At 41.3% G+C, this 16,910-nt stretch overlaps 1 protein-coding gene and 4 non-coding genes across 5 annotated transcripts in view; 2 read left to right on the forward strand and 3 right to left on the reverse strand.

Annotated features, from left to right (window-relative positions):
* Nucleotides 1-3,243: 3,243 nt before the first annotated feature.
* TRNAH-GUG lies at nt 3,244-3,315 on the forward strand. Its single transcript has one exon. It is a non-coding gene; the product is annotated as a tRNA-His (tRNA).
* A 400-nt stretch (nt 3,316-3,715) lies between these two features.
* On the reverse strand, nt 3,716-3,789 carry TRNAI-AAU. The gene has a single exon. It is a non-coding gene; the product is annotated as a tRNA-Ile (tRNA).
* Nucleotides 3,790-4,665: 876 nt separating this feature from the next.
* On the forward strand, nt 4,666-4,739 carry TRNAT-AGU. Its single transcript has one exon. It is a non-coding gene; the product is annotated as a tRNA-Thr (tRNA).
* Nucleotides 4,740-7,503: 2,764 nt separating this feature from the next.
* Nucleotides 7,504-7,586, reverse strand: TRNAL-CAG. Its single transcript has one exon. It is a non-coding gene; the product is annotated as a tRNA-Leu (tRNA).
* Nucleotides 7,587-11,552: 3,966 nt separating this feature from the next.
* Nucleotides 11,553-16,910, reverse strand: part of TTF2 (transcription termination factor, RNA polymerase II) — a 33,753-nt gene continuing 28,395 nt past the window's right edge. The window contains exons 16-23 of the mRNA XM_015428234.1: nt 15,566-15,642; nt 15,244-15,386; nt 14,981-15,151; nt 13,564-13,616; nt 12,780-12,933; nt 12,212-12,294; nt 11,935-12,009; nt 11,553-11,723 (exon numbers count right to left, since the gene is read on the reverse strand). Coding sequence (XP_015283720.1) covers nt 11,579-11,723; nt 11,935-12,009; nt 12,212-12,294; nt 12,780-12,933; nt 13,564-13,616; nt 14,981-15,151; nt 15,244-15,386; nt 15,566-15,642 — 901 coding nt within the window. The 3' untranslated portion in view covers nt 11,553-11,578. The remainder of the gene's footprint in view (nt 11,724-11,934; nt 12,010-12,211; nt 12,295-12,779; nt 12,934-13,563; nt 13,617-14,980; nt 15,152-15,243; nt 15,387-15,565; nt 15,643-16,910) is intronic.

Consider the following 16,910-nt stretch of genomic DNA (forward strand, 5'->3'; position numbering starts at 1 on the left):
TATCTGAGGAAAACAAATAGCAAGATGAGTCAGAGGGTATGATGCACACAAATACACTGATATGGTATTATAGGAGCAATATGAATTTTAAGATTTTCCTATTGCACTTTGGGACTGGTATCTGAATGTCCTGTATTCTGCAATATTTGAATGTACTTTTACAATGCATTTTACATCACTTTTGCTTGTGGGTTTAAAAAATTTGGAGTAGCAATTTGTTTTAAAGTACCATTTTAAAAGTATTCCATATTTTTTGAGGGGGGACATTTCTGAAAAGGTTTCTCTCGTTGTCTCCCAAATTGTCATCTTTTTCCTGCTGCAGGTCTCAGAAAATAAATTGGGGGAAGGGATTTCCCCCCATTTTCCTGGCCTGCACATCTCTGTCCTGAACTCTGCAAGCTGTCCCAAAATCTTTATCACAGAATGCTGTTGCTCGATATATTATATTTGCTGACTGAGTTTGTGGAGCACTTCTGTGAAGCTGAAGCTGAATAAAAATGGCAGCACAAATACATCTCTGCATTTTATTTCAGGTTGCATCTGACAATTATGGAAAATAGGATCTTAATATTTCTGTTGTAAATAAAAAGTCATAAGCATAATAGCTGTACAGTTTTGCTGTTTTGTAGACAATTGTAATAAAATTATGTATTCTAATTAATTACTTTTCCAGTCAGTTTGTGATAGTGGGAATTTGTTTTCCACCTGTAAAACTCAAGTTTGTTTTCTTTGCTGTCTGATGACTATCCCACAAAGAATTCCATGTTTATAACACCTTCACCAGAGAGCTCAGTGACAGTAGTATGGAGAAGGCCCATTAAAGCATTTTAATTTATTGGGTTGGCTTTGAGGGTTCAGATCTCTCTGTACTTAAGAGGAACTTTATCAGCGAAGGGATATAGCTGAGGAACAGCTTTAACCAAAAAAGCTCTACAATGGCCGAAGCCTTTTCTGGTCTATTAAGGACTGAAATCAGTGAGTACTATGTTGCTATTCCCAGCCCTGGATTAACCATTAAGCAAAATGATCATGTGCTTAAGGCACCAAGGGAAGGGGGGCACCTTGAAGATGAAACATTTTTCTCAGTCGTTATTTCTGTTATGGCTATTCATAAGAAATTATAGGCAGTGGAATCACTAGCACCGAGAACGGGGAGGCAGCAGGGGCAACTATGCAACAAGACACGCTGGATACCTTGTCTCTGCTAAGTATAGAAGATTTGTTATGCCAGATTAGTTTTGAGTATTTGATCAAATACTTTGCGGTTTAAAAAGTAGGATGCCATATCTCTTTGAGGCTAGAAAGCAATGGTATGAAAGATTTTGTTTCATAGAAATCTCTACTAGAATATCTTTTTTTAAAAAAATTGTCCAGCAACATTGTTGGTATTTAATGGCACTGGTACCAGAGCTTGCAATAAACCCAGATGCCAACTTTGCTGCCACATACACCCAGACAACGCAATCACTGGACTTAACATCAACTACACCATCTCAGGCTCAGTCAGTTGCTCATCTTTTAACACTGTGAGATGTAATGAAAATAAATAAACTACACCATCTCAGGCTCAGTCAGTTGCTCATCTTTTAACACTGTCTATGCCATTAAATGCCAACATTGCCCTTCAGTTGCCTCCATAGGACAGACAAGTCAAACCCTATGCCTAGGATAAATGGACACAAATCTGATATCAAGAATCACAAAACAGAGAAACCTATAGGAGAACATTTCAACCTCCCAGGACACTCAATGGGGGATTTGAAGTAGCTGTTTTATTGCAAAGGAATTTCAAACACTTAGGACAATGGAACCCTCAGGGCTTAACAGAGATATCAGCTTCTTATCTCACTACACACACTAAGTCACTAAATTCTCACTTATACCCAGTATTAACCTTTTTTGGTCTTAAAGGTGCCATTGGAATCAAAGTTTCCACATCTGTTAACTCTTTTATTAATTTGCTGCTATTCACAGGTCTTACCAACTGCTTTAATCCAATCTTACCTTTACTTATCGCTCAGTTACTTATACATCTTGACTAATTAGCCTTTCCTGGCAACTAACCCCACCACCACCCCTCTCTCTACCTATATGTAATGGTTGAGGAAGTCTTTCAATGTATCTGAAGAAGTGTGCATGCACACAAAGGCTTATACCCAGAATTAAACTCAAAGGTGCCACTGGACTCATTGTTCTGTTTTCCAGGACAGTAACTCCAAAACGACAATTCTATGTACTTACATTTAGTCGGTGGCAACAGTATATCCTGTGGTTACAATAGCACTACAACAACAATAGAATAAACAATAACAAATACTTCTGAATTATATAATCAAAATATAACAATAGAATTTGAACAAAAGTTCTATGTCACATATAATGTTCTCAAAAACAAAAAAGCAAGGAAGAACTGTTGTTACTTTGTTGTTACTGTGGCTGGTCGAGTTGATATATTTCATTTACTCGGTGAGCCTGTAGGATGTCACCCTAGTGGACGTTGTTGTGTGATCGATCCATCTGCCATCTGCCAGGCTACATTTAAAATGCTTTCTCGGGGATCTTGAAGACGAGCAACTGGAGATCGAAGAATTAAACTCCGTCTTTATTAGCCAATCTCTGTGCAGCTGAAGTTACTACGATCCCCCCAGCAGTCTTTTGCCGTCTACGCTCAGTCTGCGCATGCCCTCTCGTCCTGTCTAATGAATGCCTGGAGAGTGGGGGCTTCTTGATCAGGTCAGGCAGGCGGTTCCATAAGACGGGGAGGGGGGGGGCATGTGTAAGGGCAGTTGTTGACCTTGTTCGTTTGCCGGGTGGCACATGCAGAATGCAGAGGGCCCCGTGGAGATGTCCTGGCGGAAGCAGATGAAATATCAGGGACTCCTGGCTCCAAGAAGCAAAGCGGTCCATCCATTTCCGCCTGACATCTCCTCTGGGGATTTCATTTCTAATTCGTTTTTCCTTTGGAAAATGTTTATTTCCAATGCAAAGTCCAATAAAATGCAAAACAGTTCCGTGTTGCCTTTAAAGACTCTCAGATTCTTTGTAACACAGAAGCTTATGCTACAATCTTTAACATGTAGCGAGGCTCATTTTTTTTCTTTTGCTTTCTTGCAGCAAACTAACTGGGTATTTACTTCGGGACTCTGCCCTTTAGAGATCACGAAATACAAAGCGTTGTTCCATTCATTGAGTGTTGATGATGTAGGCTTATTCACGATCAACGTAGCAGCTCTGCAGTGGTGCGCCGTGATCGTATAGTGGTTAGTACTCTGCGTTGTGGCCGCAGCAACCTCGGTTCGAATCCGAGTCACGGCAAACTTTTCCCCCTTTATTTTTTGGTTTTTTTGTGTGCAGGTTCTCATTTTGTAACACGTTTTTCCGTTTACACTTATGATTATCCGATTCAAGAAGCTTTTTTAGAGGAACCAAGCTCCTTTTCCCTGTAACTCCTATAACCATATTTAGAAATAACATTCTGCACAGTCGGGGAACAATACTAAAGAAAGTTTACAGATTTTTGTGCATACACGCGTTGTGTTTTAGAACCCAATTTGAGCCGGTTCAGAAACATGACATTACCTCTGGCAAATTATCCCCGTATTTAATAAGAGCGATATAGTTTGTTCCAATGTCAATGGGAAAGCAAAAAGGCTAATTAAAGTGATTCAGTAGTAACTTCAGATGTTTTTGTTTCTTCCTGTTTGTAAAAATGAGATGGCCCGTACGGGGATCGAACCCGCGACCTTGGCGTTATTAGCACCACGCTCTAACCAACTGAGCTAACCGGCCAGTGTTGACATCAAGTTTCTCATTTTCCCTCTTGCAGAAACCAAATTGAATTTAATGATGCAGCAATTTTATTTCCAAACCAGGTATTTCCTTTTACATAGACCCTGAAAACAAACATTTAAATCTTTTTTTTCATACGTCATGATCCGGACTGTCGTGACAGAACAAAAAAAGAGGAAGAGACCGGACATGATCGGACTAGCGGCACATTCAGTCCAGCTGGAAGCGAGAAACCAGACGAGGATAGAAAAATTCACTCTTTTATTACATTTTTTTTTTAGTTAACACGGGCAAGAATGCATTGCTAGCTCCTAGACCGGTTAAAAATTTAATGTGTACCTCCCCGCCAATTTGTTCATCCACACTTTAAAATGGGAATGAGCCGGTGGGGGCTCAGGGTTTGCCTGCAAAACTGCTGGAGTCACAAAAGGGACTGAGATTTTTCCAACGTCATCTGGATTTACTCCTAATCTTCGCACAAGAGGGGAGCGAGCGGGTGTGCTTGTATAAAATAAAATGCGGCCATTAAGAGACACTGAAGTCCAACATGATGGAAAATATTTCACACCATTAGCTTGGAAGCTGGAACGTTCTCCTGGGCCGGGGAAGGCCGCATCAAAAGAAGAAAACGGAAGAACGAAAGTCAGAGTTTTAAAGCAAACCCATTAAGAAAGGTGAAGGGCTTTTATCAGCAGGTAATACTGTTCGTCGCTTAGATCAGGCATTTATGAGAGCTGTCGTGATCTATGAGTAGCTTTTACTAGGCTTTAATGTCCTAAGAAACGCAAATAAACAGGAAAACTCTAACATTGTAATGGAAGCATCTGCTCACTTATTCTTTAGAGAGGTTTTTTGCAGCATTCTTCACTAACTTTGGGCGCCGTGGCTTAGCTGGTTAAAGCGCCTGTCTAGTAAACAGGAGATCCTGGGTTCGAATCCCAGCGGTGCCTCTAGGGTTCTTCGTTCTTCATTTTGCTTTTCATTTATGTTATTTATTGCTAAATAGTAAATTCACAAGGACAAAATGGGTTCCCCAGCTATTCCTATGATTTCATCATTGAGTGGTTCTTAGAATACAAGACCTGCTGGATGAGATCAATATCCCATCTAGTTGAGCATCCTTTTTCAAGCAAGGGTCAAACTCCAGAAACTGGCATTCAATGCTAGACTGTCTCTGACCACAGAAGCCCCACTTATCCATTACGGGTATCCACCATGATTTTGCCTTTTAAAGATATCTAACTAGTGGTCATACAGACATAGCCTGTACAATATCACTTTTTGAGATGGGATGAACAACATTTCACTCAGTATCCAAACTGTGACCACACCACAGATCTACACAAGAGTATCACTTGTAGCCATTTTACTGATCCCTACCATAGAATTCTATCTCATTGCAGCCATGCACTGAGTCAACATTTTCAGCATGGTGTTGACCACTCACCTGTTTTGGAAAGACCTTCACAATCTGCTTTGATTATCATCCTTGAAAATAAGATGACATTGTCTGCAAACATGGTCCCATCACTCCATCCAGATAATTTATGAATAAATGAATCATAGATGCTCCCCTCACTTACTCTTCTATGCTGTAAGAATTACCAGTTTAATATTACCCTTCCTACATGTTGTTTAACCAGTTACTAATGCGCAAGAGTACCCTCCTACTTATCCATGACTGGTAACTTTACTCTGAACCTTTGTTACAGTATAGGACCAGTTAGGGAAGGGGTGGAGAGTCCAATTATATAATGACTTCCAGCTCACTGTCATCTTCATAGTAAAGCCAATCTTCTGGTTTGAATAGAGGAAGACATCCAGATTGAGGTGGCCTGTCACAGCAGTGATGGGGGACTAGATGATATCCAGATGGATTGTGCAACTTGTTGTAGAGGTAGCACCAGCCATCTGCAAGCCCTCTTTGGCCAAGGTGGTGGTATTTGTCTTCTTCATGTTTGACAGGTGTTGCAAATGAGCTCCATGCTGCAGCTTTATATGTCCTCAACAGAAGCATGGATAAGTAGAGCTGTGCTGCAGATTGAATGTACTGAACTTCTTGGAGGAAGCATGGGATAAAAATAAGACATATGTCCTAATGGATACTTTGGAGACCATATTAAAAAATAGGCACCTTCCAGGACAAACATATGAACCATCAGGCGTTTTAACAAGGAACATTGGATGCAGTGATTCAGCAGTTTTATTTATTTACTTCATTTAATATAACAGAGGACTCTGTCAGTTTCCTCTTGCAGGAAGGCATTTACTTGCAGACCAGAAGATGAAGACGAGTTGGTTTCTATATCCAAGTGAAGGGCGGGGTATAAATCCAACTCTTCTTCTACTACTAGAACTTGCTCTCTGATCATATATATTTGACTGAGTGGTTCCAGTGTGGGTAACTGCTGCATGAAGAAGGTGCGCACAACATACACACACACTAAGCTGCCTTATACTCAATCTGACCATTGGTTCATCAAGGTCAGTACTGTCTGTTCAGACAGGCAGCCGCTCTTCAAGATCTGAGGCAGAGGTCTTTCACACCAAAAGCTACCTGATCCCTTTAAATGGAGGTGCTAGAGACAGAACTTGACACCTATTGCCTACAAAGCAAATACTCTTATCACTGAGCCAGAGCCCTTCCCAAGAGAATCAAACAGGGACAAGACTTTTTCCCCAGTGGTGTCCGCTCACCTGTGGAATGCCCTCCCCATAAGCTCCACTTGAATTAAAAGCCTTGGTGACAGTCTCTAAAATCCCCCCTTCAAATCAATAAAAAATTAAATAATACCCCTCCCCTCCACTGCAGTCTCTCATGTAGTTTTCAGGGCTGGTGACACAGTGGTCAGGGTGAGGGCTCAGCAGCCACCTTTTCACCTGCTTAGGGGTCCCTCTTTGTCGGCGCTTCAGAGTGTCTTTCCTACCCATTGTGCATCTGCAGCCAACATAACAAACATTTAAGGGAAGATCGACCTCACAAACCAGATGGTTTCGGCTGCTAAGTAAGATTTGTCCTGGTTAGTGTTGGGATGAGAAACCACCAAAGAAGTCACGGGTCTCCACACAGAGGAAGGCAACAGAGAAATGAGACGGGGGGGGGGCGATTTTACACACGCGCGCGCATATAGGTAAACCTGAAACAAAATCCTTAAAAAAACCCAGGCAAGGTCTGAAAAAAGACTCCTATCTCACAAATAATATGCAATGCAAGCTACGCCAAGTGATATTTCACGCTGTACTTGTGCACTCAGCGAAGTTTTCTTCTTCTATGCATCTCTAAAAAGTCTCGAACTTGAACTACTGCCCAGCATCTCACGATCACCGGAAGAATACGCCAATAAAGGGTTAACGCGATGACAGCAAAGGAAGTAAAACCTGCTGTTCAGCCATTTGCAAATTCGACTATACTTCGGTGCATCATTACAGATATTTTATCACTGATCGCTGTCTCTGCTACAGGGATACGGGGCACTTCAAGGCGCCACCGAAACTAAAGGACGGACCCCTGTGGCTGTCAGCATAAACCGGTGAGAACAGCTGACAGCGACCCATTCTTAGATCATGACCTGTTGCAACTTGTAAGCACTAAGCACTACACCTGCAGATTTAAGAGGGTGTAAAAGTACTTAAAATCCTAATGTTATTTTCCGTTAATATAACATTGTAGCTTTTTATATAAAGACCCAGATCAGTAATTAAGAAAACATTTCTTGTCAGAAGTGGGATTCGAACCCACGCCTCCAGGGGAGACTGCGACCTGAACGCAGCGCCTTAGACCGCTCGGCCATCCTGACAACTGAGTAAAAAGCTTTCTACACATTTACTAGTAATCAACACCAAACTGAAATGCTAACTTTAAATAGCTCTCTTACAAGGATTTATTTAATTGAATTTAAACTTTGTTGAATTATTAACCCCATTCTAAATGCCACTGCATTGCCCCAATACACATCTCACAGATACGCTTTGCTTACATCAGCTAACTTTGCTTGCATCCAGATTGGTCACTCTTGACCAGAATTTTTCTCAGAAGATCAGAATGTGAGTTTCAGAGCATCAATTAGATGCCATGAAAGATAGACCTGCACAGTGTAAATCAAACAGGTTAAACACTTACTTTCACACAAAAACATAGGCTGTAAGATAGCGATTTTGCAGCTTGGTAAAGCAAGCCCTGCTTTCAATATTATTATTAGAGTCTGGTTGGCAGTTTACAGAGTGGAAGAGCTGCAGGTCTGCTCAGAACTCATTAGGCAAATGTCAAAAGGCAACCCTCCGAGAGGAAGATACACCAAGTTCACTGCTGTAATTCACCCATCCTCTACAGATGCCGTTTTTGTCTAACTAATGTACTTGCTTGTCAGAGACAGCATAGACAGTGAAATCCATTTGGACAAAATGTTTAAGAAGCTTGGCAGAAATGGGCTTGTACCTCTATAGATTTACTATGTCCATCAATCCAATGTTGGAAGAGAAATGCAAATAAACTCCTTCCTAAAATATCCAGATATTCCACTTTTCTCAATCAAAAATGGTTCCTGCCTGGAAGATTTTAAATTAGCCAATTTCTGGAGAGAAAAGAAACTAACACGTTTTATCGATATAGGCACAAAAAATGGTATATTGAATAAAACTGATTTGGACAAAAAAATTGGGCAACCTATCCCGTTTTTTTAATTTACAGTTAAGTCATATGTATAATCAACTAGATGTTCCTAACATCCTAACTACACCCCTAACAGACCTGGAACATATAATACGTTCCTTCTCAGAATGCGGGTCTAATATCTGCTATTTACTCACTTCTGATCAAAGCCACGTGCACTAAACCATTACCCTATCAAGCTTCATGGCAGGGAGACTGTGACACCTTTTACAGATGAATTCTGGGATCAGTTATGGTCTTCCAAGGTAAATAATTCTAAAGTAATGACAGTACGCCTACAGAACCTAAAAATTATGACAAGATGGTATGCCACACCACACAAACTTTCCTATATTTCTTCAAAGAACTCACCTTACTGCTGGAAGGGGTGTCATCAAATCGGAAATTTTGCCCATTGTTGGTGAGAAAATTAAGCACTTTTGGATGGAGGTATTATCAGTAATTAACAAAATAACTTTAATCAATGTCGCACTCAATCCAGAAACATTATTTTTAAACTCTTGGCCTAAAGATCTAGTTGATCGACCACATAAATCCACTATTGATGTCATGTTGAATGCTGCCAAGACTGCTATAGCATCCTACTGGAAAGACGCAAAACCAACAAGCATTGAGTTATGATACAGGAAATTATGGTCTCATTTCCTTATGGATTGTCTCAGTTCAAATACATTCTAATGTTCACTCGTCACTACATGCATCATTCACTGGAAAATGGTTCCCAGTTTTGGACTATTTATCACAACAGTTTATTTCACCTGAATGGTCTCAATTTCACAAATGGATTTGAAACTTTTTTTGTATCATTGTTAAGGGGATGTATTCTAATGCAGAGTGACACTTGTATAGTATATTGTTACAGTACCTCACAGTTTAAGATAAATGTTATAGATTCTACACATAGTATTAGTTATTATATCTGCATTATTATTATGTATTAACAGTTGTAAATTCTTTGGTTGTTCATGTTTCTGTTTTCTAACTTGCAAAATTGTGTACTATTTTCTTCAAAAACTAATGTTTCTAATACTAAAAAAAAGCTTGGCAGGTGAAACAGGTGTGGCTGGGAGCAGCAGCAAAACTGAAAAGGACATTATTCCCCCCCCCCTCGCTTCCTTTAGTCTCCACATGACTTAATTAGGCTCAAGAGACAAGGAAAGGCAGGGGAGGAGGCCTGTTTCAGCTTCACAACCAAAGCTCTTCAGAACATTTTAGCACATGGTCTTCACGGCTGAACACCCTGTGTGTGGTTTGCTGGGAATTCTTTTTAAAAATATATTTTAAAATTTTTTTTAACAAGATAAGCTGAAGCACATGAAGTTCTATAAACAGGAGCAGTGATAGAACATGGTCTTCACGGCTGAACACGTGTGGTTTGCTGGGAATTTTTTTTTTAAATATTTTTTAAAATTTTTAACAAGATAAGCTGAAGCACAGGAAGTTCTATAAACAGGAGCAGTGATAGAATAAAATACAGGTGAATTAACATTAGTACACAGAAAACATTATTTTTTTCGGGAACGGTCTGGTTTGCCTTAGTGTTTCTCTTGATATACTTGAGGAAAGGGAACCATTTTTCTAAGATGATGGGATGGTGAGTCAGATTCTCAACTGTAGGTACTTGATCAGACGTTTTATCCATAGCAAGATACTCCCATATCTTGTTTAGCCATTGTGCAGTGGTGGGGTAAACTTAAGGGTTTCCATGGGAAATGTTACAAGAGGAATAAACATTTGGTTAGTCTTTCATGTGCCACTGCACTTCTCTTTTATTCTGCTGCTACAGACCAACATGGCTCACATGGGAACAAATGCCAAGAGGGTAGCCGCATTAGTTTGGAACAGCAAAAACCAGGACAATCCTGTTGCACCTTAAGGACTAACAAAACCCATTTGTGGGCACTAGCTTTTGCGGCCTCAGTTGTCATTTTTGCCCCATTGCTCCCAGTTTCACTGTCTTGTTTCTGCAGAAGGCGTGGGGTGAATTAGATGTGCTTGGTTCCTGTACAACATCCCCAGTTCTGACCCTCAATCTTTTTATTTAAATTTGAGCAGTATTGATTGTATAATAAGTTATCCTGTCAGATATGGAAATGGGACACCCAGGTTAGAATCCCCACTCTGCCCTGGACACTCACCGGGCGACCTTGGGTCAGTTGCACACTCTCAGCCTAACCTACTTCACAAGGTTGTTGTGAGGATAAAATGGAGGGGAGGAGAATACTGTAAACTGCCTAGTGGCTTAGGTAGGTGCTCATTTGGACAGAAATTTGTATTAGTGAGTACTAAGGGCCAAACTAGGTGTGACAGTGTCCTTGTGGCTTGCCACTGCTATTTTGAAGTCATTTAAAAATGCTGTAAGGGGCCCAATCTTGATCAGGCTCACAATGCAGTGCTTGTGTCCCCCCCACCCCACCCCGGTGCCTTTTCAAGTGCTGTAACAGTTGTGGGGGCCCTTGTGACATGTTGAAATTATTTTAAATGGCAGTGATGTACTCGTGGCAGCCACAAGGATGTTGTCACATCTAGCTTGGCTCTCATTCTCACCATCTAATACAACCGCAAATTCATGAATACTCAGCTGACTATATTTAGTAGGTGGAAGTGTACTCTAAATGACTGTGCTATGGAGCAGATGGTCACGGAACCTACCAGGGGAGAGGCGATCCTTGATTTGGTCCTAAGTAACACTCAAGACCTGGTGAGAGATGTAAAAGTGATTGCACCGCTTGGAAACAGTGATCATAATGTTGTTGAGTTCATCATTTGTACAAATAGAGAATTGGCCAAAAAGACTCACACAACCATTTTTAACTTTAAAAGGGGTAATTTCTCTGATATGAGGGGACACGTGGGGAGGAAACTGAAAGGAAAAGTAGAAAGGGTCAAAAAAATTGGGGAAGCTTGGGATCTATTTAAAACTGGAGCATTTCCCCCTCTTCTTCTCCTTACTAATCTTATCATAGGTGCGCAAGCCCTTCCTCCTACTGAAAAATACACTTACAAAGAACAAGATGACAACACAGTTGCAAAAGTTTGACTCAGTCACTTTATTTATGGATCCTTAATTTACTTCTCAAGGCACATACACACGTTTCCTTCTCCTTCAAAATGTGATGGTCAAATGCCAAAAAGAAGCTTGAGATCCGCCAGGGTGAGCTTTGAGAAGGAGTCGCCTCTTCCTGACAGCACTTTCTGGGCCAGCTCTTTTTTTGAGGCTTGCAAGTCCGAGATCTTTTCTTCAACTGTCCCTTCACAAACGAACCTAGAAACCAAATGTGCTACATTAGCACAAGTTTTGTCAGGCCTCGTTGTTCGAGCAGTTTAAATGATTTAGCAGAACTGCGCTGGAATCAGATAAGAACCCCACAAGGAAGCAGGCCAGAAGGGGTTCTGCAGTACTTCAGCCCCTTCCTGGAACAAATCCAGAACTCCCATAAATTTAAACAGACACAAAACATAGAGCAAAGTATGACCTGTGGATCACAACATCTTTTCGCTGCCCTACACGGTAAATACGGTCACAGGCTTGATCCTCTAGAGCTGGGTTCCTGAAAAGAAAGAAAACTGTCTTGTCACTCTGCTTAAGCTACAGATACATTTGGGAGCGGAAATGACAGTCCACATACTCAGCTCAGTGTTTCAGATCAACTCATGAATTCCTTAACCTAATCCATTTTGATTTCTGCAGTTGTAGTGACAATCTCTCTGGAAAGCTTTTGTAGCAGAAGACAAAACTACCCTTATCTTTACCAGTGCATGTCAAGGAGGAAGAGATGATTTCCACCAATGAGATTGAGGCCAACGCCTCCAGCCAAGAGGGAGATCAACATCACCTAAAATAGAGGAGAGAAAAAAGTTACTCATCTCCCAACCCAGATCCACCATTTCTCCTGAGTTTGGTTTCAGTAGAGATTTATTTTTACAACAGATTCCTGGAAAGCTGGATTTTGTGCCCAGCATCAGATATGAAGCCTACAAAGCCCTGACCAAAGCCTGCATCACCTCAAGAATCTGAGCCCTTCAGAAAAACACTCGCATCACCTGTACATCCTTTTCTTTTGATTTGCTGTTTCAGAGCACTGAATTCACTACAGGAATCACTGAAGTTACTGTTCAGTTCAAGAATCTGAGCCCTTCAGAAAAACACTCTTCTTCACATGTATTACATATGATCAGACACAACAGTGGGCTAAAACAACTACTGGCTTAATCCTATCTGGCAGTTATGGATCTGGCATAGTGACAACAGCAACTACCTACTGAATCTAACAGCAGGTGCACTGAGGGAAAAAAAAAACTTCTCTGGCCTTTTCCGTACCTGAGGTCCTTTAGGATTTCTGTTGAATTCCTCAACCACATCCATCCTTTGCTTTGGATTCACAGAGCCATCTACTGTGGCATATTTCAGGCCGAGCTTCTCAAGGTGGACTGTCACAACCTTCAGCATGCTAGTCCATTGAGACACAACAACACTAGAAAGACAGGAGACGGTATTTTAGTTTTTGCCTCAATGCAACATGCAAAGTATGGTCCAACATTACCTGAATGGTACTTAGGCTTGTGTGCTCCCTCCTCCCCTCTGATCTCCTCCATCATTTGCAACAAATGCTTGCTGTTATATTTGAGCTGAGCAAACTACAGTGGATTCAAATGTAACAGCAAACGAAGGTTTGCCACAAAACAAAAAGCAAAGACCAACCTGGAGCGTGCAAGGGCAGGAGAAAAGAACATGCAAGTCTGAGTTACAGCCCTGGGGGCAACACAAGACACAAGCATCACCTGTCCAGTGGGATCCATATTTCTGCTTACGAATACTCAAGGATTCCATTCTTCTTATACTTGAACTCCAAGGCATTTTAATAGCATACATACATGGACTGCAAACCCTACTGTTTATACCTCACTCTTCTAATATATACACATTAGTGTACTTGACATACCTGGGCAATTTCCCATTCAAGCTAACCTGGATTAGCCCATATTGCTGCTACAGGCAACACAATTACATGAGACAGTGCCTCACCTTTCTTTGTATATTTTATTACCAACCAACCCGAACCTACAATACTGCCCAGGAGGTAACCTGGTACAACTATGCTTACCTCTTCTGGGACTGACCTTGGATGGCCTTTAGCTCCTCCAAGAGATGCGATAACTAGAAAGTTGGGGGGGAAAGAGGAGACTTATGATCCAACTCTATGCATACTACTCAACAGTAAGTTCTTCTGAATTCAGTAGTGATTATTTATAAGTAACTGCACCTGGGATTGTAACTTCAGTCTCTCTCTGATGTAAACACAGGAGATTCTGGAGTAATTGTCACTCTCCTACACAAATTTCTGGGAAGCACTGTGTGAACTTAAATGAAAAGTGGGCCTGCCTGCCTTGCTTAATGAAGCAATTAAAACATTGAAACTGAGCAGCAATGCACCTAGTTTGATCTAAGTTTGCAAGTTTTAAAAATGTAAAAAGGCATCAATGATTGCAAGGATGTAATGTGCAGTGTTCTGAAGCACTTCCACTTTGATCCTGTAAGCAGTCCAACTTGTGGTTACAGCAAAATGGTGCTGGGATTTTAGCGATTGCTTTAACAAGGAAGCAAAGAGGTGAAGAATCAGCCCAAGAAGTACCTAATGCTTAAGTTTCAATAATACCAAACTCTTCCAAAGATATCTACCAGCGTCAGACTTGATGTACCCTCTGGCATTTTTCAGTGGCGTACACCATATGATACAATACTACTGGCTCAAATATTGGTGCCTAAGCCCATTTAAGTGCTTTTTATGTAATGAAGAGCAAGGGGCCAAGTTAGTGAAGTTTGGTGGCAATTTAAAAAAAAAAATACACACCATTCAGAATGCCTTTAAAAGGCAATTTCATCAATTAAACATTCTGTGCAATTACATTCGTCTTCTCTGCGCCACCAATTAAGCTGGGGAAATGAGTGCTGCATTAATTGGAATATTTCAGTTGCTCTGGGCTGTCTTCCCTTTGATTGAAACAGATGTACTTTCTCTTCTGATATCATAAGTAATTACTCTTGAAGCTTAAAAGACAGAGAGCCAGCTTGGTGTAGTGGTTAAAGTGTTCGATTGGAAAGACACAGGTTTAGCTTTTAAGCTTGCTGGGCAACCTTGGGCCAGTCACACACTCTTAGCCAAAACTACCTCACGGGGTTGTTGGGAGGACAAGACGGAGGCAGGGAAACTGATATACATTGCTGAGCTCCTTTGAGGAAGGGCAAGATAAAAACGTAGTAAATACAAACATTATGCTGGTGGTTAAGTAGCTGTGAAATTATACGCAACATAAACAGCTCTCACTGTGTTTTAACAATGGATTCTCCTTTTCATTAAGGTACCTGTATAAGTCTGGCTCTATAGTACAAAAATATTGGTTCTCCCTTTTTCAGCATTGAAATATAGCTTTATAGCTTGTTCGTAAAAATACATGGTGGGGAAGAAAGCCAGGGAATAATCACTAGGCTTCCCTAGAAAGGGAGTGCTACAGTCTCAATACCTTGGTACTCTGTCTAGTGATTTCAAAAAGATCCACACCAAAAGGTGAACCAAGGAGGTACACCACAGACCGGGGGTCACTGCTGTCAGGTTCAGACAAGGTCATAGCACTGAGCTGCTCCTCCAGTGAGAGGGAGATGCCTTCACTGTCCAGGCTGGCCTGCTCCAGAGCCTGCAACGAAGAGAACACAGTCAGCAGCTTCTGCAGCAGGGTAACATTGCCTCAGGAGCAACCCGTGCTCTTAAGGACCCTTTTATAATTACCGTTTTCAGCAAAGAAAGATGGCAGCAACACTGACGGAGCCTCAGCAAGAGGGACAATATATGAACAGTAGTGGAGACCGGAGGAGTATCTGTGTGAGTCTTTCCCATGGAGTCCTGCTGACCATCTCGAAACTGTTGTGCCACTAGCCAAGAGCAACGAGAGAGGTAACTAATGAGGGCTCTTCTAGAGCAGAATTTGCCAACATTTGCTATCGAGGATCTTCTAATGAGCAGACAAATGAACATGGCAACAAAACAGTGTAAAGTTACAACTACCCCATCACATTCAATGCATTTCGACAAATAGCCTAAGAATTCTAACCTCTTTCAAAAGGGTTATCCGTTGTGTGCTCTGTCGACTGAGCCTCCTGCCGCTTGAGGTAGGATTGCAGTGTTGACCTGTTTAAACAAAGCACATTTTTTAAAATAAAAAATAGATTTGTCCACTCAGAGTTTCATTTTCTATACATACAAGCTGAGAACCGTGAACAATTGGAAGTGCAACACAAAGAAATGGTCACATAAGTAGACAACAGCATAGTTGCTTAAAAAAAAATCTCTGCATTCTAACTAAACAAGATTTAGAGATTTATTGCAAATGCAGTTTAACAAATTATGAATCTTAAACAAGCCCCTTGAGACAGAATGACTGGTCCATAGGAGTTAACTGCGCAAACTGCACAGGAACTTTTTAACACAAAAAAGCAATTCAGGCTACCATCAACAGTGCTTAAGGGACAAACGTGGTTAACTGCCAAGCTCATGTGCCCTCTTTCCTCCTCCTCCTCCTGTGCAGAACTCTGAAATTGAGACGGCTGAACACATGAAACTACCTTGTACTGAATCAGACCTTTTGGCCCATGAAGATCAGTACTGTTTACTCAGATCAGTTTTGTTTACTCAGAGTGGCAGTGGCTCTCCAGGGTCTTAAGGTGGAGGTCTTTCCCATTCGCCACCACCTGATCCCTTTCACTGGAAACTGAACCTAGGCACCTTCTGCCTACCAAGCAGATGATATACCACTGAGCCGCCCACAGCCCTTTCCCTTGGTTGTCTTCAGCTAATTCAAATTAGCTGCAATTTTTCAACACTGGAATCTTAATAAATTGTTAGTGTCTTCCCCAGTAGTTTTAGTACCTTTTTATCCCACTCTTCCTCCCCAGTATTTTTAGTACCTTTTCTTTTTACCCCACCCTTCCTCCATGGAGCTCAGGGTAGTATTCTGCCCTCTATTATAGCCTCAGAACAAGCCTCTGAGGTAGATTAAGACTGAAAGACTGACTGGCTCAAGGTCACTCAGCAACCTTCATGGCAGTGTGGGGATCCGGACAGGACTCTCCCAGATCCGAGTACCACGCCCCAACCATTACACCACCACATCAGCTCTAAGTGGCATTAAGCCGTGGTTAAGAATCCTGACTGTGTGTGTGTGTGAAGTGCTGCCAATGGCAACAGTTAATGGCAATAGCAATGAGCCAATTTAAGCATCTCTTCCACTTAGCCTTTTGAGTTTCAAGGCATATTTGGGTTGCACACTTAGTACCATTTTAACAGGAATTTAAGGAAAGACCTGTCCCCATGGAAGGAAGGTCTAGAAGGATTCAGTTCAACAAGAAGGCAAGACGCTTGGCTTACAAAAACAGCTGAAGCACAGGGAAAACACTTAT

This window comes from Gekko japonicus, unplaced genomic scaffold (genome assembly GCF_001447785.1).
Source record: "Gekko japonicus isolate JY-2015 unplaced genomic scaffold, Gekko_japonicus_V1.1 scaffold2003, whole genome shotgun sequence".
NCBI lineage: Eukaryota > Metazoa > Chordata > Lepidosauria > Squamata > Gekkonidae > Gekko > Gekko japonicus.